General features: G+C 42.8%; 1 protein-coding gene across 2 annotated transcripts in view; it reads right to left on the bottom strand.

Moving 5' to 3' along the window:
- Positions 1-918: 918 nt before the first annotated feature.
- Positions 919-21553, bottom strand: part of slc25a11 (solute carrier family 25 member 11) — a 27678-nt gene continuing 7043 nt past the window's right edge. The window contains exons 3-7 of one of the 2 annotated variants that reach the window (XM_065025111.1): positions 18989-19195; positions 18388-18478; positions 9342-9432; positions 8663-8814; positions 919-1649 (exon numbers count right to left, since the gene is read on the bottom strand). In XM_065025111.1, the coding sequence (XP_064881183.1) occupies positions 1497-1649; positions 8663-8814; positions 9342-9432; positions 18388-18478; positions 18989-19195 (694 nt within the window). In that variant the 3' untranslated portion in view covers positions 919-1496. Of the gene's footprint in view, positions 1650-2822; positions 2904-8662; positions 8815-9341; positions 9433-18387; positions 18479-18988; positions 19196-21553 lie in introns of those variants that run through there. The other variant, XM_065025112.1, reaches the window with a different exon arrangement.

Genomic DNA, 21553 nt, shown 5'->3' with positions numbered 1-21553 from the left:
ATGATCCTATATCATGAGATCCTATATCATGAGATCCTATATCATGAGATCCTATATCATGAGATCCTATATCATAGATCCTATATCATAGATCCTATATCATAGATCCTATATCATAGATCCTATATCATGAGATCCTATATCATGAGATCCTATATCATGAGATCCTATGAAAAACATTATCTAGACCTATATCATGAGATCCTATATCATGAGATCCTATATCATGAGATCCTATGAAAAACATTATCTAGACCTATATCATGAGATCCTATATCATGAGATCCTATATCATGAGATCCTATATCATGAGATCCTATGAAAAACATTATCTAGACCTATATCATGAGATCCTATATCATGAGATCCTATATCATGAGATCCTATGAAAAACATTATCTAGACCTATATCATGAGATCCTATATCATGAGATCCTATGAAAAACATTATCTAGACCTATATCATGAGATCCTATATCATGAGATCCTATATCATGAGATCCTTATGAACTAACTCAGTAAATTCTTTGAAAATGTTTTATGTCGTGTTGATATTTTTGTTCAGTCAGAGTCGGGTTAAAGATCTATTCCTTTTTTAAATCATTTCTTAAAAATCAGTGTAAAAGCAGGTGTGAGCTGGTTCTTTCCGGCAATTATCTGGTGTTAAAAATCCCTGTTGAAATCCATCCACCAATCTCCTAGATCAGCTGTTCCCAACCTCGGTCCTGGGGACCCCAAGAGGTGCACATTTTGTTTTTTTCCCCCTCGCACTACTTGATTCAAATACTCATCAAGCTTTGATCATTTGAAATCAGCTGTGTGGTGTTTAGGTAAAACCCCAACCTGAGGACGCGGGAAAACCTGATATAGGAGATTCTGAAAATTGTTATCAACAGCAGGTGAAATAAACAAAAAACCTTGTTTTTCAGAAATAAATCTGTTTTTAATGGGTTTGTCATCATCAAGGTTTTCCAGCCAGCCATCTGTTCCATAGTGGGGGGAGGGGACGACTGTACCAAGTGTCAATATGCCCTGTGCAGGGGGGGGCTGAGATGGTACATTCTGAGGTTCTGAGTCCTTCAGTAAAAATAACAGAACTAACACAATGGGGTCAGGTCACATGACAGAGGTTAAAGGTCACTCACATGACACATGAGGGAGTGTCTGTCCGTGTGTGTAGTGTGCAGCTGCTTCAGTCTGTGTGTGTGTGTCTGTGAGTGTGTGTGTGTGTGTGTCTGAGTGTGTGTGTGTGTGTGTCTGTGAGTGTGTGTCTGTGAGTGTGTGTGTCTGTGAGTGTGTGTCTGTGAGTGTGTGTGTGTGTCTGTGAGTGTGTGTGTGTCTGTGAGTGTGTGTGTCTGTGAGTGTGTGTGTGTGTGTGTGTGTGTCTGTGAGTGTGTCTGTGAGTGTGAGTGTGTGTGTGTGTTGCTCCGGGGTGAAGTTTCCCGTAGGTGCAGAACTGGGATCAGCTTCCCTTCCTCCCAAAACATCTCCTGTCTCTAATCCAGGAAGTAGACTTTATAAGCCTTGTTCATCTGTTCCAGGAAGATGAATGTGAGGACGGTGTGAGGTCCCAGTCTGGCGTAGTATGGAGTGAAACCCTTCCACAGAGAGAAGAATCCCTCATTACGGATCACCCTCGCCAACACGTCCTGTAGGGGGAGACAGAGAGAAACCCTTCATTAAGGACCACCCTGGTCAGGACGTCCTGTAGGGGGAGACAGAGAGAAACCCTTCATTAAGGACCACCCTCGCCAACACGTCCTGTAGGGGGAGACAGAGAGAAACCCTTCATTAAGGACCACCCTGGTCAGGACGTCCTGTAGGGGGAGACAGAGAGAAACCCTTCATTAAGGACCACCCTCGCCAACACGTCCTGTAGGGGGAGACAGAGAGAAACCCTTCATTAAGGACCACCCTGGTCAGGACGTCCTGTAGGGGGAGACAGAGAGAAACCCTTCATTAAGGACCACCCTGGTCAGGACGTCCTGTAGGGGGAGACAGAGAGAAACCCTTCATTAAGGATCACCCTGGTCAGGACGTCCTGTAGGGGGAGACAGAGAGAAACCCTTCATTAAGGACCACCCTGGTCAGGACGTCCTGTAGGGGGAGACAGAGAGAAACCCTTCATTAAGGACCACCCTGGTCAGGACGTCCTGTAGGGGGAGACAGAGAGAAACCCTGGTCAGGACGTCCTGTAGGGGGAGACAGAGAGAAACCCTTCATTAAGGACCACCCTGGTCAGGACGTCCTGTAGGGGGAGACAGAGAGAAACGCTTCATTAAGGACCACCCTGGTCAGGACGTCCTGTAGGGGGAGACAGAGAGAAACCCTTCATTAAGGATCACCCTGGTCAGGACGTCCTGTAGGGGGAGACAGAGAGAAACCCTTCATTAAGGACCACCCTGGTCAGGACGTCCCGTAGGGGGAGACAGAGAGAAACCCTTCATTAAGGACCACCCTGGTCAGGACGTCCCGTAGGGGGAGACAGAGAGAAACCCTTCATTAAGGACCACCCTGGTCAGGACGTCCCGTAGGGGGAGACAGAGAGAAACCCTTCATTAAGGACCACCCTGGTCAGGACGTCCTGTAGGGGGAGACAATGAAGGGTTTCTCTCTGTCTCCCCCTACAGGACGTCCTGACCAGGGTGGTCCTTAATGAAGGGTTTCTCTCTAAGGACCACCCTGGTCAGGACGTCCTGTAGGGGGAGACAGAGAGAAACCCTGGTCAGGACCTCCTGTAGGGGGAGACAGAGAGAAACCCTTCATTAAGGACCACCCTCGCCAACACGTCCTGTAGGGGGAGACAGAGAGAAACCCTCCATTAAGGACCACCCTGGTCAGGACGTCCTGTAGGGGGAGACAGAGAGAAACCCTTCATTAAGGACCACCCTCGCCAACACGTCCTGTAGGGGGAGACAGAGAGAAACCCTTCATTAAGGACCACCCTGGTCAGGACGTCCTGTAGGGGGAGACAGAGAGAAACCCTTCATTAAGGACCACCCTGGTCAGGACGTCCTGTAGGGGGAGACAGAGAGAAACCCTTCATGAAGGACCACCCTGGTCAGGACGTCCTGTAGGGGGAGACAGAGAGAAACCCTGGTCAGGACGTCCTGTAGGGGGAGACAGAGAGAAACCCTCCATTAAGGACCACCCTGGTCAGGACGTCCTGTAGGGGGAGACAGAGAGAAACCCTTCATTAAGGACCACCCTGGTCAGGACGTCCTGTAGGGGGAGACAGAGAGAAACCCTTCATTAAGGACCACCCTGGTCAGGACGTCCTGTAGGGGGAGACACAGAGAAACCCTGGTCAGGACGTCCTGTAGGGGGAGACAGAGAGAAACCCTCCATTAAGGACCACCCTGGTCAGGACGTCCTGTAGGGGGAGACAGAGAGAAACCCTTCATTAAGGACCACCCTGGTCAGGACGTCCTGTAGGGGGAGACAGAGAGAAACCCTTCATTAAGGACCACCCTGGTCAGGACGTCCTGTAGGGGGAGACAGAGAGAAACCCTGGTCAGGACGTCCTGTAGGGGGAGACAGAGAGAAACCCTGGTCAGGACATCCTGTAGGGGGAGACAGAGAGAAACCCTGGTCAGGACGTCCCGTAGGGGGAGACAGAGAGAAACCCTGGTCAGGACGTCCCGTAGGGGGAGACATAGAGAAACCCTGGTCAGGACGTCCTGTAGGGGGAGACAGAGACACCCTTCATTAAGGACCACCCTGGTCAGGACGTCCTGTAGGGGGAGACAGAGAGAAACTCTGGTCAGGACGTCCTGTAGGGGGAGACAGAGAGAAACCCTGGTCAGGACGTCCTGTAGGTGGAGACAGAGAGAAACCCTGGTCAGGAAGTCCTGTAGGGGGAGACAGAGAGAAACCCTGGTCAGGACGTCCCGTAGGGGGAGACAGAGAGAAACCCTGGTCAGGACGTCCTGTAGGGGGAGACAGAGAGAAACCCTGGTCAGGACGTCCTGTAGGGGGAGAGAGGAGACAGTAAATCAGTTTGTCCTGCATCGTCCGCCCCACGGCCGTTGTTATGGCTTTTATTTTGGTGATGAAGCCGATCTGGTCACGCATCATCAAAACAAATGGCCATATTCTGCTGTTCTACAGAGGAAGACCCGGCAGGGGTGTCGGAGACCCGGCAGGGGTGTCAGAGGGAGACCCGGCAGGGGTGTCAGAGGGAGACCCGGCAGGGGTGTCGGAGGGAGACCCGGCAGGGGTGTCGGAGGGAGACCCGGCAGGGGTGTCGGAGGGAGACCCGGCAGGGGTGTCAGAGGGAGACCCGGCAGGGGTGTCGGAGGGAGACCCGGCAGGGGTGTCGGAGGGAGACCCGGCAGGGGTGTCAGAGGGAGACCCGGCAGGGGTGTCAGAGGGAGACACGCAGGAGACCCGGCAGGGGTGTCGGAGACCCGGCAGGGGTGTCAGAGGGAGACCCGGCAGGGGTGTCAGAGGGAGACCCGGCAGGGGGCAGGGGTGTCAGAGGGAGACCCGGCAGGGGTGTCAGAGGGAGACCCGGCAGGGGTGTCAGAGGGAGACACGCAGGAGACCCGGCAGGGGTGTCAGAGGGAGACCCGGCAGGGGTGTCAGAGGGAGACACGCAGGAGACACGGCAGGGGTGTCAGAGGGAGACCCGGCAGGGGTGGTTGTTTACAGTAACTTTTGTTGTAATATCCCAAACAGACGTGACAGTTTGACCAATAAGGATTCAGCTTGAAGGGAAAGATCCAAATTGACAGGTGCTAAAGGCCCGTTCTATTGGGCCGGGATCAAGGCCCGTTCTATTGGGCCGGGATCAAGGCCCGTTCTATTGGGCCGGGATCAAGGCCCGTTCTATTGGGCCGGGATCAAGGCCCGTTCTATTGGGCCGGGATCAAGGCCCGTTCTATTGGGCCGGGATCAAGGCCCGTTCTATTGGGCCGGGATCAAGGCCCGTTCTATTGGGCCGGGATCAAGGCCCGTTCTATTGGGCCGGGATCAAGGCCCGTTCTATTGGGCCGGGATCAAGGCCCGTTCTATTGGGCCGGGATCAAGGCCCGTTCTATTGGGCCGGGATCAAGGCCCGTTCTATTGGGCCGGGATCAAGGCCCGTTCTATTGGGCCGGGATCAAGGCCCGTTCTATTGGGCCGGGATCAAGGCCCGTTCTATTGGGCCGGGATCAAGGCCCGTTCTATTGGGCCGGGATCAAGGCCCGTTCTATTGGGCCGGGATCAAGGCCCGTTCTATTGGGCCGGGATCAAGGCCCGTTCTATTGGGCCGGGATCAAGGCCCGTTCTATTGGGCCGGGATCAAGGCCCGTTCTATTGGGCCGGGATCAAGGCCCGTTCTATTGGGCCGGGATCAAGGCCCGTTCTATTGGGCCGGGATCAAGGCCCGTTCTATTGGGCCGGGATCAAGGCCAGTTCTATTGGGCCGGGATCAAGGCCAGTTCTATTGGGCCGGGATCAAGGACCGTTCTATTGGGCCGGGATCAAGGCCCGTTCTATTGGGCCGGGATCAAGGACCGTTCTATTGGGCCGGGATTAAGGACCGTTCTATTGGGCCGGGATCAAGGACCGTTCTATTGGGCCGGGATCAAGGACCGTTCTATTGGGCCGGGATTAAGGACCGTTCTATTGGGCCGGGATTAAGGACCGTTCTATTGGGCCGGGATTAAGGCCATATTTGACACGCTCGTCCACCGGACCTTCCCAGGATTGGTGTGTTTAGGGACTCAGTACTCACCAGGCCGTCATTATATACAGTACCAGTCGTTTGGACATGCCTACTCATTCAAGAGTTTCTACATTTGTACTATTTTATACATTCTGGAATAATAGTGAAGACGTCAAAACTATGAAATAGAATATGGAGTCATGTAGTAACCAAAAAGCGTTAAACCAATCCAAATTTTATATTTGAGATTCTTCAATGTAGCCACTCTTTACCTTGATGACAGCTTTCAACACTCCAGCTTCTTGAGGTAGTCACCTAGAATGCATTTCAATTAACAGGTGTGCTTTCTTTAGTTAATTTGTGGAATTTCTTTCCTTCTGACTGCATTTGAGCCAATCAGTTGTGTTGTGACATGGTAGGTATTTTTTATTTTTTTATTTTACCTTTATTTAACCAGGCAAGTCAGTTAATAAGAACAAATTCTTATTTTCAATGACGGCCTAGGAACAGTGGGTCAACTGCCTGTTCAGGGGCAGAACGACAGATTTGTACCTTGTCAGCTCAGGGGTTTGAACTCGCAACCTTCCGGTTACTAGTCCAACGCTCTAACCACTAGGCTACCCCGCCGCCCCGTATACAGAAGATGGTCTTCTACCAAATAGGGCCAAGTCCATATTATGGCAAGAACAGCTCAAATAAGCAAAGAGAAACGACAGTCCATCATTACTTTAAGACATGAAGGTCAGTTAATCCGGAAAATGTCAAGTGCAGTCACAAAAAGTGCTATGATGAACCTGGCTCTCATGAGGACCGCTACAGGAAAGGAAGTCCCAGAGTTACCTCTGCTGCAGAGGATAAGTTCATTACAGTTAACTGGCTCTCATGAGGACCGCCACAGGAAAGGAAGACCCAGAGTTACCTCTGCTGCAGAGGATAAGTTCATTAGAGTTAACTGCACCTCAGGTTGCAGTCCAAATGCTTCACAGAGTTCAAGTAACAGACACCAACTGTTCAGAGGAGACTGCATGAATCAGGCCTTCATGGTTTTGCTGCAAAGAAACCACCACTAAAGGACACCAAGATGAGACTTGCTTGGGCCAAGAAACACGACATTAGACCGGTGGAAATCTGTCCTTTGGTCTGATGATTCCAAATTTGAGATGTTTGGTTCCGACGCAGACGTGTCTTTGTGAGAGACTGAGTAGGTGAACAGATGATCTCTGCATGTGTGGTTCCCACTGTGAAGCATGGAGGAGGTGGTGTGATTGTGCTATGCTGGTGACATTTATTTATTTAGAATTCAAGGCACACTTAACCAGCATGTCTACCACAGCATTCTGCAGCGATACGCCATCCCATCTGGTTTGCACTTAGTTCATTTGTTTTTCAACAGGACAATGACCCCAACTCACCTCCAAGCTGTGTAAGGAATTTATGACCAAGAAGGAGAGTGATGGAGTGCTGCACCAGATGATCTGGCCTCAACGATCACCCGACCTCAACCCAATTGAGATGCTTTGGAATGAGTTGGACTGCAGAGTGAAGGAAAAGCAGCCAACAAGTGCTCAGCATATGTGGGAACTCCTTCAAGACTGTTGGAAAAGCATTCCAGGTGAAGCTGGTTGAGAGAATGCCAAGTGTGTGCAAAGCTGTCATCAAGGCAAAAGGTGGCTACTTTGAAGAATCTCAAATATATTTTGATTTGTTTAACACTTTTTTGGTTACTACATGATTCCAGATGTGTTATTTCATAGTTTTAACACTTTGTTTGGTTACTACATGATTCCATATGTGTTATTTCATAGTTTTAACACTTTGTTTGGTTACTACATGATTCCAGATGTGTTATTTCATAGCTTTAATGTTTGTTTGGTTACTACATGATTCCAGATGTGTTATTTCATAGCTTTAATGTTTGTTTGGTTACTACATGATTCCATATGTGTTATTTCATAGTTTTAACACTTTGTGTGGTTACTACATGATTCCAGATGTGTTATTTCATAGCTTTAATGTTTGTTTGGTTACTACATGATTCCATATGTGTTATTTCATAGTTTTGATGATATCTTCACTATTATTCTAGTAGTCAAAATAAAAACCATGGAATGAGTAGGTGTCCAAACCGTTTGACTGGTGCTGAATATGAATAATATATATTATCTATGAAGTGATAATGCCAGAGAAAGTCGGTGTTTGGAGGATACAAATGTTGTTAGCCCCGAGACGAAGTCCGCTTCACTTTTATACAGTGGCTTACCAACATATTCAAATAATGGACGTTTTCATTAGAAATGTTATTTTGAGGAATTTATTCATACTATTTCATCCAGTTGGTCTTTCGTTCTATTGGGTCGGTGGCCAGAGACGTGACCCAAGTCGTTCAGTCTTTGTGTTCTGGCCCATTGTTGACTCCAACGCTTCTCACAGTTGTGTCAAGTTGTCTGGATGTCCTTTGGGTGGTGGACCGTTGTTGATACAGACAGGAAACTGTTGGAACGTGAAAAACCCCAGCAGCGCTGCAGTTCTTGACACAAACCTGGAACCTACTACCATACCCCGTTCAAAGGAAGTTAAATATTTAGTCTTGCCCATTCACCCTTCGAATGGCACACACACAATCTAATGTCCACAAAAATCTGTCTTCATTTACACTGAAGTGGATTTAATAAGTGGCATCAATAAGGGATCATAGATTTCACCTGGATTCACCTGGTCAGTCTGTCACGGAAAGAGCAGGTGTTCTTAATGTTTTGTCTACTCCGTGTAGTTATCTGATAATCCAGTGTGTATCACTACATTAACTTTAAGGCCTGGATTCACCCTAACCCTAACCTGTCACGGAAAGAGCAGGTGTTCTTAATGTTTTGTTTACTCAGTGTAGTTATGGGATAATCCAGTGTGTATCACTACATTAGCTTTAAGGCCTGGATTCACCCTAACCCTAACCTGTCACGGAAAGAGCAGCTGTTCTTAATGTTTTGTTTCCTCAGAGTAGTTATAACTTACCAGGCCATTCTTAAACTCTGGTTTTCCATCTATCATTCTCATGTTCTGAATCCTGGTCTTGACGATGTCGACGGGCATGGACGCTGCCGTGGTTACCAGGCCGCTGATCATACTGGCACAGAAATGGAGGAAGATACCGTCCACAAAATACCCTGGGGGCGGAAGAGAAGTTATTCAAAATGAATGGATTGCTGTAGGAAACACACCCTAACCCATCTAGGAGAACCACGCCCTAACCCATCTAGGAGAACCACGCCCTAACCCATCTAGGAGAACCACGCCCTAACCCATCTAGGAGAACCACACCCTAACCCATCTAGGAGAACCACACCCTAACCCATCTAGGAGAACCACACCCTAGCCCATCTAGGAGAACCACACCCTAACCCATCTAGGAGAACCACACCCTAACCCATCTAGGAGAACCACACCCTAACCCATCTAGGGGAACACACCCTCACCCATCTTTTAGAAGAGAAAGGAGTTCTCCTAACCAGCTATATAACTAAACCATCGGTTGTTGGGGACTCGGAAGAGGGTTAGAATTAGAGGTTAGGGGTTACCTGTCTCTATAAGAGCCTGTTTGCTCTGAGAGTAGGAGGGAAAGAGGTTAGGGGTTACCTGTCTCTATAAGAGCCTGTTTGCTCTGAGAGTAGGAGGGAAAGAGGTTAGGGGTTACCTGTCTCTATAAGAGCCTGTTTGCTCTGAGAGTAGGAGGCCAGCTGGGCAGCGTTGACCACTACAGCACGGGCCATGGTGGGAATACACCCCTGGAGGAACACACACATGGTTACTGTTTTTGTTAAGCTCAGCAGTCTCTCAGAGGTCTGTACTGGAAAATAATATCAGTGGTACAGTGGTATGGTGCTAGTATAGTAGCAGTGGTATAGTGGTAGTATAGTAGCAGTGGTATAGTGGTAGTATAGTAACAGTGGTAGTATAGTAGCAGTGGTAGTATAGTAGCAGTGGTATAGTGGTAGTATAGTAGCAGTGGTATGGTGGTAGTATAGTAGCAGTGGTATGGTGGTAGTATAGTAGCAGTGGTAGCATAGTGGCAGTGGTATGGTGGTAGTATAGTAGCAGTGGTATGGTGGTAGTATAGTAGCAGTAGTATGGCGGTAGTATAGTAACAGTGGTAGTATAGTAGCAGTGGTATGGTGGTAGTATAGTAACAGTGGTAGTATAGTAGCAGTGGTATGGTGGTAGTATAGTAGCAGTGGTATAGTGGTAGTATAGTAGCAGTGGTATGGTGGTAGTATAGTAACAGTGGTATGGTGGTAGTATAGTAGCAGTGGTATGGTGGTAGTATAGTAGCAGTGGTATGGTGGTAGTATAGTAACAGTGGTAGTATAGTAACAGTGGTATAGTGGTATGGTGGTAGTATAGTAGCAGTGGTATGGTGGTAGTATAGTAACAGTGGTAGTATAGTAACAGTGGTATAGTGGTAGTATAGTAGCAGTGGTATGGTGGTAGTATAGTAGCAGTGGTATGGTGGTAGTATAGTAACAGTGGTATGGTGGTAGTATAGTAGCAGTGGTATGGTGGTAGTATAGTAACAGTGGTAGTATAGTAACAGTGGTATGGTGGTAGTGTGGTAGTATAGTAGCAGTGGTATAGTGGTAGTATAGTAGCAGTGGTAGTATAGTAGCAGTGGTAGTATAGTAACAGTGGTATAGTGGTAGTATAGTAGCAGTGGTAATATAGTAACAGTGGTATAGTGGTAGTATAGTAACAGTGGTAGTATAGTAGCAGTGGTAGTATAGTAACAGTGGTAATATAGTAACAGTGGTATAGTGGTAGTATAGTAGCAGTGGTAGTATAGTAACAGTGGTAATATAGTAACAGTGGTATAGTGGTAGTATAGTAACAGTGGTAGTATAGTAGCAGTGGTAGTATAGTAGCAGTGGTAGTATAGTAACAGTGGTAGTATAGTAACAGTGGTAATATAGTAACAGTGGTAGTATAGTAACAGTGGTATAGTGGTAGTATAGTAACAGTGGTATGGTGGTAGTATAGTAGCAGTGGTAATATAGTAACAGTGGTAGTATAGTAGCAGTGGTAGTATAGTAGCAGTGGTAGTATAGTAGCAGTGGTAGTATAGTAGCAGTGGTAGTATAGTAGCAGTGGTAGAATAGTAACAGTGGTATAGTGGTAGTATAGTAGCAGTGGTAGTATAGTAGCAGTGGTAGTATAGTAGCAGTGGTAGTATAGTAGCAGTGGTAGTATAGTAGCAGTGGTATAGTGGTAGTATAGTAGCAGTGGTAGTATAGTAGCAGTGGTAGTATAGTAGCAGTGGTAGTATAGTAGCAGTGGTAGTATAGTAGCAGTGGTAGTATAGTAACAGTGGTATAGTGGTAGTATAGTAGCAGTGGTAGTATAGTAGCAGTGGTAGTATAGTAGCAGTGGTAGTATAGTAGCAGTGGTAGTATAGTAACAGTGGTAGTATAGTAGCAGTGGTAGTATAGTAGCAGTGGTAGTATAGTAGCAGTGGTAGTATAGTAACAGTGGTAGTATAGTAACAGTGGTAATATAGTAGCAGTGGTAGTATAGTAGCAGTGGTAGTATTGTAGCAGTGGTAGTATAGTAGCAGTGGTAATATAGTAGCAGTGGTAGTATAGTAACAGTGGTAGTATAGTAGCAGTGGTAGTATAGTAACAATGGTAGTATAGTAACAGTGGTAGTATAGTAGCAGTGGTAGTATAGTAACAGTGGTAGTATAGTAACAGTGGTATAGTGGTAGTATAGTAGCAGTGGTAGTATAGTAGCAGTGGTAGTATAGTAGCAGTGGTAGTATAGTAACAGTGGTAGTATAGTAGCAGTGGTAGTATAGTAACAGTGGTAGTATAGTAACAGTGGTAGTATAGTAGCAGTGGTAGTATAGTAGCAGTGGTAGTATAGTAACAGTGGTAGTATAGTAGCAGTGGTAATATAGTAACAGTGGTAGTATAGTAGCAGTGGTAGTATAGTAACAGTGGTAATATAGTAACAGTGGTAGTATAGTAGCAGTGGTAGTATAGTAGCAGTGGTAGTATAGTAGCAGTGGTAGTATAGTAACAGTGGTATGGTGGTAGTATAGTAACAGTGGTATGGTGGTAGTATAGTAGCAGTGGTAGTATAGTAACAGTGGTATGGTGGTAGTATAGTAACAGTGGTAGTATAGTAGCAGTGGTATAGTGGTAGTATAGTAGCAGTGGTAGTATAGTAGCAGTGGTAATATAGTAACAGTGGTATAGTGGTAGTATAGTAGCAGTGGTAGTATAGTAACAGTGGTAGTATAGTAACAGTGGTAGTACAGTAGCAGTGGTAGTACAGTAGCAGTGGTAGTACAGTAGCAGTGGTAGTATAGTAACAGTGGTAGTATAGTAACAGTGGTAGTATAGTAACAGTGGTAATATAGTAACAGTGGTAGTATAGTAGCAGTGGTAATATAGTAACAGTGGTATGGTGGTAGTATAGTAGCAGTGGTATAGTGGTAGTATAGTAACAGTGGTATAGTGGTAGTATAGTAGCAGTGGTATAGTGGTAATATAGTAGCAGTGGTATAGTGGTAATATAGTAGCAGTGGTAGTATAGTAGCAGTGGTAGTATAGTAGCAGTGGTATGGTGGTAGTATAGTAGCAGTGGTAGTATAGTATCAGTGGTATAGTGGTAGTATAGTAACAGTGGTATAGTGGTAGTATAGTAACAGTGGTAGTATAGTAGCAGTGGTAGTATAGTAGCAGTGGTAGTATAGTAACAGTGGTAGTATAGTAACAGTGGTATAGTGGTAGTATAGTAACAGTGGTAGTATAGTAACAGTGGTATAGTGGTAGTATAGTAACAGTGGTAGTATAGTAACAGTGGTATAGTGGTAGTATAGTAACAGTGGTATAGTGGTAGTATAGTAACAGTGGTAGTATAGTAACAGTGGTATAGTGGTAGTATAGTAACAGTGGTAGTATAGTAACAGTGGTATGGTGGTAGTATAGTAACAGTGGTATAGTGGTAGTATAGTAACAGTGGTATGGTGGTAGTATAGTAACAGTGGTATAGTGGTAGTGGTATGGTGGTAGTATAGTAGCAGTGGTAATATAGTAACAGTGGTAGTATAGTAACAGTGGTAGTATAGTAACAGTGGTATAGTGGTAGTATAGTAGCAGTGGTACAGTGGTAGTATAGTAGCATTGGTAGTATAGTAGCAGTGGTACAGCGGTAGTATAGTAGCAGTGGTAGTATAGTAGCAGTGGTACAGTGGTAGTATAGTAGCAGTGGTAGTATAGTAGCAGTGGTATAGTGGTAGTATAGTAGCAGTGGTATAGTGGTAGTATAGTAGCAGTGGTATGGTGGTAGTATAGTAGCAGTGGTATAGTGGTAGTATAGTAACAGTGGTAGTATAGTAGCAGTGGTATGGTGGTAGTATATTAACAGTGGTAGTATAGTAGCAGTGGTAGTATAGTAGCAGTGGTATGGTGGTAGTATAGTAACAGTGGTAGTATAGTAGCAGTGGTAGTATAGTAGCAGTGGTATAGTGGTAGTATAGTAACAGTGGTAGTATAGTAACAGTGGTATAGTGGTAGTATAGTAACAGTGGTAGTATAGTAACAGTGGTATAGTAACAGTGATATAGTGGTAGTATAGTAACAGTGGTAGTATAGTAACAGTGGTATAGTGGTAGTATAGTAACAGTGGTATAGTGGTAGTATAGTGGTAGTATAGTAGCAGTGGTATAGTGGTAGTATAGTAACAGTATAGTAGCAGTGGTAGTATAGTAACAGTGGTATAGTGGTAGTATAGTAACAGTGGTATGGTGGTAGTATAGTAGCAGTGGTAGTATAGTAGCAGTGGTAGTATAGTAGCAGTGGTATAGTGGTAGTATAGTAACAGTGGTATAGTGGTAGTATAGTAACAGTGGTATGGTGGTAGTATAGTAGCAGTGGTATGGTGGTAGTATAGTAGCAGTGGTATAGTGGTAGTATAGTAGCATTGGTATGGTGGTAGTATAGTAGCAGTGGTAGTATAGTAGCAGTGGTATGGTGGTAGTATAGTAGCAGTGGTAGTATAGTAACAGTGGTATAGTGGTAGTATAGTAGCAGTGGTAATATAGTAACAGTGGTATGGTGGTAGTATAGTAACAGTGGTATAGTGGTAGTATAGTAACAGTGGTAGTATAGTAGCAGTGGTAGTATAGTAGCAGTGGTAGTATAGTAGCAGTGGTATAGTGGTAGTATAGTAGCAGTGGTAGTATAGTAGCAGTGGTAGTATAGTAACAGTGGTAGTATAGTAGCAGTGGTATAGTGGTAGTATAGTAACAGTGGTAGTATAGTAGCAGTGGTAGTATAGTAGCAGTGGTAGTATAGTAGCAGTGGTAGTATAGTAACAGTGGTAATATAGTAACAGTGGTATAGTGGTAGTATAGTACCAGTGGTAGTATAGTAGCAGTGGTAGTATAGTAGCAGTGGTAGTATAGTAGCAGTGGTAGTATAGTAGCAGTGGTAGTATAGTAACAGTGGTAGTATAGTAACAGTGGTAGTATAGTAGCAGTGGTAGTATAGTAGCAGTGGTAGTATAGTAACAGCGGTATGGTGGTAGTATAGTAACAGTGGTAGTATAGTAGCAGTGGTAGTATAGTAGCAGTGGTAGTATAGTAGCAGTGGTAGTATAGTAGCAGTGGTAGTATAGTAGCAGTGGTAATATAGTAACAGTGGTATAGTGGTAGTATAGTAGCAGTGGTAGTATAGTAACAGTGGTAATATAGTAACAGTGGTATAGTGGTAGTATAGTAGCAGTGGTAGTATAGTAGCAGTGGTAGTATAGTAGCAGTGGTAGTATAGTAGCAGTGGTAGTATAGTAACAGTGGTAGTATAGTAACAGTGGTAGTATAGTAGCAGTGGTAGTATAGTAGCAGTGGTAGTATAGTAACAGTGGTAGTATAGTAACAGTGGTAGTATAGTAGCAGTGGTAGTATAGTAGCAGTGGTAGTATAGTAGCAGTGGTAGTATAGTAGCAGTGGTAGTATAGTAGCAGTGGTAGTATAGTAACAGTGGTATAGTGGTAGTATAGTAACAGTGGTAGTATAGTAGCAGTGGTAGTATAGTAGCAGTGGTATAGTGGTAGTATAGTAGCAGTGGTAGTATAGTAACAGTGGTAGTATAGTAACAGTGGTAGTATAGTAGCAGTGGTAGTATAGTAGCAGTGGTAGTATAGTAACAGTGGTATGGTGGTAGTATAGTAGCAGTGGTATGGTGGTAGTATAGTAACAGTGGTAGTATAGTAACAGTGGTATGGTGGTAGTATAGTAGCAGTGGTATGGTGGTAGTATAGTAACAGTGGTAGTATAGTAACGGTAGTATAGTAGCAGTGGTAGTATAGTAACAGTGGTAGTATAGTAACAGTGGTAGTATAGTAGCAGTGGTATGGTGGTAGTATAGTAACAGTGGTATGGTGGTAGTATAGTAGCAGTGGTATGGTGGTAGTATAGTAACAGTGGTAGTATAGTAGCAGTGGTATGGTGGTAGTATAGTAGCAGTGGTATAGTGGTAGTATAGTAACAGTGGTAGTATAGTAGCAGTGGTATGGTGGTAGTATAGTAACAGTGGTAGTATAGTAGCAGTGGTATGGTGGTAGTATAGTAGCAGTGGTATAGTGGTAGTATAGTAACAGTGGTAGTATAGTAGCAGTGGTATGGTGGTAGTATAGTAGCAGTGGTAGTATAGTAACAGTGGTATAGTGGTAGTATAGTAACAGTGGTATAGTGGTAGTATAGTAGCAGTGGAGGAGAGTATAGTCATTTGTAGTATAGTAATAGTATATTTATTAGTAATATAGTATATGTATTAATAGTATAGTGTATCCATTAGTAGTGTAGTATATGTATTAGTAGTATAGTAGTGTAGAAATAGTATATTAGTAGTATAGAAATAGTATAGTAGTAGTGTAGAAATGGTATAGTAGTAGTATAGTAATAGTATAGTAGTCATGTAGAAATAGTATTTAGTAGTATAGAAATAGTATAGTAGTAGTATAGAAATAGTATATTAGTAGTATAGAAATAGTATATTAGTATTATAGAAATGGTATATTAGTAGTAGTGTAGAAATAGTATAGTAGTAGTGTTGTAATAGTATAGTAGTAGTGTTGTAATAGTATAGTAGTAGTGTTGTAATAGTATAGTAGTAGTGTTGTAATAGTATAGTAGTAGTGTTGTAATAGTATAGTAGTAGTGTTGTAATAGTATAGTAGTAGTGTTGTAATAGTGTTGTAGTAGTATAGTAGTAGTGTTGTAATAGTATAGTAGTAGTGTTGTAATAGTATAGTAGTAGTGTGGTGATAGTATAGTAGTAGTGTTGTAATAGTATAGTAGTAGTAGTGTTGTAATAGTATCTTAGTGTTGTAATAGTGTAGTGTTGTAATAGTATAGTAGTAGTGTTGTAATAGTGTTGTAGTAGTGTTGTAGTAGTGTTGTAGTAGTGTTGTAGTAGTGTTGTAATAGTATCTTACCCTCCATAGTGTTGTAATAGTATAGTAGTAGTGTTGTAATAGTATAGTAGTAGTGTTGTAATAGTATAGTAGTAGTGTTGTAATAGTATAGTAGTAGTGTTGTAATAGTATAGTAGTAGTGTTGTAGTAGTGTTGTAATAGTATAGTAGTAGTGTTGTAATAGTATAGTAGTAGTGTTGTAATAGTATAGTAGTAGTGTTGTAATAGTATAGTAGTAGTGTTGTAATAGTGTTGTAATAGTGTTGTAATAGTATAGTAGTAGTGTTGTAGTAGTGTTGTAATAGTATAGTAGTAGTGTTGTAATAGTATAGTAGTAGTGTTGTAGTAGTGTTGTAATAGTATAGTAGTAGTGTTGTAATAGTATAGTAGTAGTGTTGTAATAGTATAGTAGTAGTGTTGTAATAGTATAGTAGTAGTGTTGTAATAGTATAGTAGTAGTGTTGTAATAGTGTTGTAATAGTGTTGTAGTAGTGTTGTAGTAGTGTTGTAGTAGTGTTGTAGTAGTATAGTAGTAGTGTTGTAATAGTATCTTACCCTCCATAGTGTGGTGATAGTATAGTAGTAGTGTTGTAATAGTATAGTAGTAGTGTTGTAGTAGTATAGTAGTAGTATAGTAGTAGTGTTGTAATAGTATAGTAGTAGTGTTGTAATAGTATCTTAAATAGTATAGTAGTAGTGTTGTATAGTATAGTAGTAGTGTTGTAATAGTATAGTAGTAGTGTTGTAGTAGTATAGTAGTAGTGTTGTAATAGTATAGTAGTAGTGTTGTAATAGTATAGTAGTAGTGTTGTAGTAGTATAGTAGTAGTGTTGTAATAGTATAGTAGTAGTGTTGTAATAGTATAGTAGTAGTGTTGTAATAGTATAGTAGTAGTGTTGTAATAGTATAGTAGTAGTGTTGTAATAGTATAGTAGTAGTGTTGTAGTAGTGTTGTAATAGTATAGTAGTAGTGTTGTAATAGTGTTGTAATAGTATAGTAGTAGTGTTGTAGTAGTATAGTAGTAGTGTTGTAATAGTATAGTAGTAGTGTTGTAGTAGTATAGTAGTAGTGTTGTAATAGTATAGTAGTAGTGTTGTAATAGTATAGTAGTAGTGTTGTAATAGTATAGTAGTAGTGTTGTAATAGTATAAGTAGTTGTTGTAATAGTATAGTAGTAGTGTTGTAGCAGTATAGTAGTGTTGTAACAGTGTTGTAATAGTATAGTAGTAGTGTTGTAATAGTATAGTAGTAGTGTTGTAATAGTATAGTAGTAGTGTTGTAATAGTAATAGTATAGTAGTAGTGTTGTAATAGTATAGTAGTATAATAGTATAGTAGTAGTGTTGTAATAGTAGTAGTAGTTGTAAGTAGTGTTAGTGTTGTAGTAATAGTATAGTAGTAGTGTTGTAATAGTATAGTAGTAGTGTTGTAATAGTATAGTAATAGTGTAGTAATAGTATAGTAGTAGTGTAGTAATAGTATAGTAGTAGTGTTGTAGTAGTGTTGTAATAGTGTTGTAATAGTATTGTAATAGTATTGTAGTAGTATAGTAGTAGTGTTGTAATAGTATAGTAGTAGTGTTGTAATAGTATAGTAGTAGTGTTGTAATAGTATAGTAGTAGTGTTGTAATAGTATAGTAGTAGTGTTGTAATAGTATCTTACCCTCCATAGTGTGGTGATAGTATAGTAGTAGTGTTGTAATAGTATAGTAGTAGTGTTGTAATAGTATAGTAGTAGTGTTGTAATAGTATAGTAGTAGTGTTGTAATAGTATAGTAGTAGTGTTGTAATAGTATAGTAGTAGTGTTGTAATAGTATAGTAGTAGTGTTGTAATAGTATAGTAGTAGTGTTGTAATAGTATAGTAGTAGTGTTGTAATAGTATAGTAGTAGTGTTGTAATAGTATAGTAGTAGTGTTGTAATAGTATAGTAGTAGTGTTGTAATAGTATCTTACCCTCCATAGTGTGGTGATAGTATAGTAGTAGTGTTGTAGTAGTATAGTAGTAGTGTTGTAATAGTATCTTACCCTCCATAGTGTGGTGATAGTATAGTAGTAGTGTTGTAGTAGTGTTGTAGTAGTATAGTAGTAGTGTTGTAGAAATAGTATAGTAGTAGTGTTGTAATAGTATAGTAGTAGTGTTGTAATAGTATAGTAGTAGTGTTGTAATAGTATAGTAGTAGTGTTGTAATAGTATAGTAGTAGTGTTGTAATAGTATAGTAGTAGTGTTGTAGTAGTATAGTAGTAGTAGTGTTGTAATAGTATCTTACCCTCCATAGTGTGGTGACCCCCTCTTCTTTAGTGATTCTGGCCAGAGCATTGAAAACATTAGAATATCCCCTCTTCTGGTCTGCAGGGAGACTGGGGGAGAGAAAGAGAGCGAGGGAGGGAGGGAGGGAGAGAAAGAGAGCGAGGGAGGGAGGGAGAGAAAGAGAGCGAGGGAGGGAGGGAGGGAGAGAAAGAGAGCGAGGGAGGGAGGGAGGGAGGGAGGGAGAGAAAGAGAGTGAGGGAGGGAGGGAGAGAAAGAGAGCGAGGGAGGGATTTACACAATTAAACATAATTTAACTCCTGTTACCACTTATCATCTTCTGTCTCCCTCCCTCCCTCCCTCTCACCGTCCGTGGTCTCCCCTCCCTCCCTCCCTCTCACCTCCCTGGTCACCTCCCTCTCACCGTCCCGTGGTCACCCTCCCTCTCACCGTCCCGTCCGTGGTCACCCTCCCTCTCACCGTCCCGTCCGTGGTCACCCTCCCTCTCACCGTCCCGTCCGTGGTCACCCTCCCTCTCACCGTCCGTGGTCACCCTCCCTCTCACCGTCCGTGGTCACCCTCCCTCTCACCGTCCGTGGTCACCCTCCCTCCCTCCCTCTCACCGTCCGTCAGCGGTCATCCTGATCAAGGCGACTTCAGCAGGTGTTCCTACGAAGGCTCCGGTTGCTCCAGCCGTCATACCAATCAGAGCCTTCATGAGGAAGTTGGGCGGGGTCCCGTCCTGTCCCGTCATCTTCTCAAACAACACCGTGTAGATACCTAACCTCGTTGTGGTGTAGGTAGCCTGGCGGAGTAGACCTGCTGACAGACTGGAAACAACAACATGATGTAGATACCTAACCCACACCATGTTGGTAGTCTGGTGGACTGAATTAGTATAATAGTTGAGTAGTATTATCATAATAGTATTAGTAGTATTGTAACAGTATAGTAATATTGGATGATAACTTGTTTTGAACTAGGACAGAGGAATTTATAACAGACTTTTTACGGACATAACTTAGGTAAAGGAGATCCCCTGATTGTATGGGACACTTTTAAATGTGCCTTTAGATCTCTAAAACAAAAGCCATTTAGGTTAAAAGGGTCCATGTAAACAAAGGAACTTGAAGGACTAAGAGTACATATACATTTCAAGTCGGAACTTTACATACACTTAGGTTGGAGTCATTAAAACTCGTTTTTTCAACCACTCCACAAATTTCTTGTAAAAACCTTGTTGGCCTCTAGGGGGCAGTATTTTGACGTCTGGATGAAAATCGTGCCCAAAGTAAACTGCCTGTTACTCAGGCCCAGAAGATAGGATATGCATATTATTAGTAGGTTTGGATAGAAAACACTCTAAAGTTTCCAAAACTGTTCAAATAATGTCTGTGAATATAACAGAACTGATATGGCAGGCGAAAACCCAAGGAAAATCCATCCAGGAAGTGCCATTATGTTTTTCCATTGAAAGCCGATCCACCATATAAAGGGATATGACCCAGATTACATTCCATATGGCTTCCACTAGATGTCAATAGTCTTTAGACATTGTTTCAGGCTTTTTTTCTGAAAAATGTGGGAGATACAGAACTTTCAATCAGTGGCCAGTGGATGCTGTCCCCTACCCTAGTGAAGTTAACAAACTATAGTTTGGCAAGTCGGTTAGGACACCTACTTTGTGCATGACAAGTAATTTTTCCAACAACTGTTTACAGACAGATTATTTCACTGTATCCCAACTCCAGGGTCAGAAGTTTACATACACTAAGTTGACTATGGCTTTAAACTGCTTGGAAAATTCCAGAAAATGTCAGGGCTTTAGAAGATTATGTTAGGCGAATTAACATAATTTGAGTCAATTGGAGGTGTACCTGTGGATGTATTTCAAGGCCTACCTTCAAACTCAGTGCCTCTTTGCTTGACATCATGGGAAAAATCAAAAGAAATCAGCCAAGACTTCAGAAAAAAAAATTGTAGACCTCCACAAGTCTGGTTGATCCTTGGGAGTCATTTCCAAACGCATGAAGGTACCATGTTCATCTGTACAAACAATAGTACGCAAGTATAAACACCATGGGACCACGCAGCCCTCATACCCCTCAGGAAGGAGATGCTTTCTGTCTCCTAGAGAAGAATGTACTTTGGTGCGAAAAGTGCAAATCAATCCCAGGACAACAGCAAAGGACCTTGTGAAGATGCTGGAGGAAACAGGTACAAAAGTATCTATATCCACAGTAAAACTAAGTCCTATATCGACATAAGCTGAAAGGCTGCTCAGCAAGGAAGAAGCCACTGCTCCAAAACCGCCATAAAAAAGCCAGACTATGGTTTGCAACTGCACATGGGGACAAAGATGGTACTTTTTGGAGAAATGTTCTCGTCTGATGAAACAAAAATAGAACTGTTTGGCCATAATGACCATTGTTATGTTTGGAGGAAAAAGGGGGAGGCTTGCAAGACGAAGAACACCACTCCAACCGTGAAGCACAGGGGTGGCAGCATCATGTTGTGGGGGTGCTTTGCTTGCAGGAGGGACTGGTGGACTTCACTAAATAGATGGCATCATGAGGAAAGGAAATGTATGTGGATATATTGAAGCAACATCTCAAGACATCAGCCAGAAAGTTAAAGCTTGGTCGCAAATGGGTCTTCCAAATGGATAATGACCCCAAGCATACTTCCAAAGTTGTGGCAAAATGTCTTAAGGACAACAAATCAATGTATTGTGATCACAAAGCGGGAGGGAGGGAGGGAGGGAGGCCAGGAAATCTCCAGGGCTGAATGGTTGTTGATCTACTCAGAGGACCGTTATTAGCATGTTTGAACCACTCCAACAAAAATTGTAAATTATCAGATAACTCAACAAGAAGGTCTGATTTCATTATTACTGAAACGGGATCTAAGTGGTAAATATAAAGAACATTAAAAAACATGGAGGCCCTTTACACTCTAGTGATCAAAAATTATAGCAAAACAAATCGCACATAGAATTAAAAAAGTATTGTTGGATATTATTCATCCTAAACAGACAGCTTTTTAAAATGGACGATACATTGGAGATAATATAATTTATTGGAGATAATATAAGTACTGGAAACAATATAACACTATGAAAAATCTGGGAAACCAGGCCTGGTATTCATAGCTGACTTTGAAAAGGCTTTTGATCAAGTATGACTGGA

This window comes from Oncorhynchus nerka, linkage group LG12, assembly GCF_034236695.1.
Source record: "Oncorhynchus nerka isolate Pitt River linkage group LG12, Oner_Uvic_2.0, whole genome shotgun sequence".
Classification (NCBI taxonomy): Eukaryota; Metazoa; Chordata; class Actinopteri; order Salmoniformes; family Salmonidae; genus Oncorhynchus; species Oncorhynchus nerka.
This window is presented reverse-complemented; position numbering and strand designations above follow the sequence as displayed.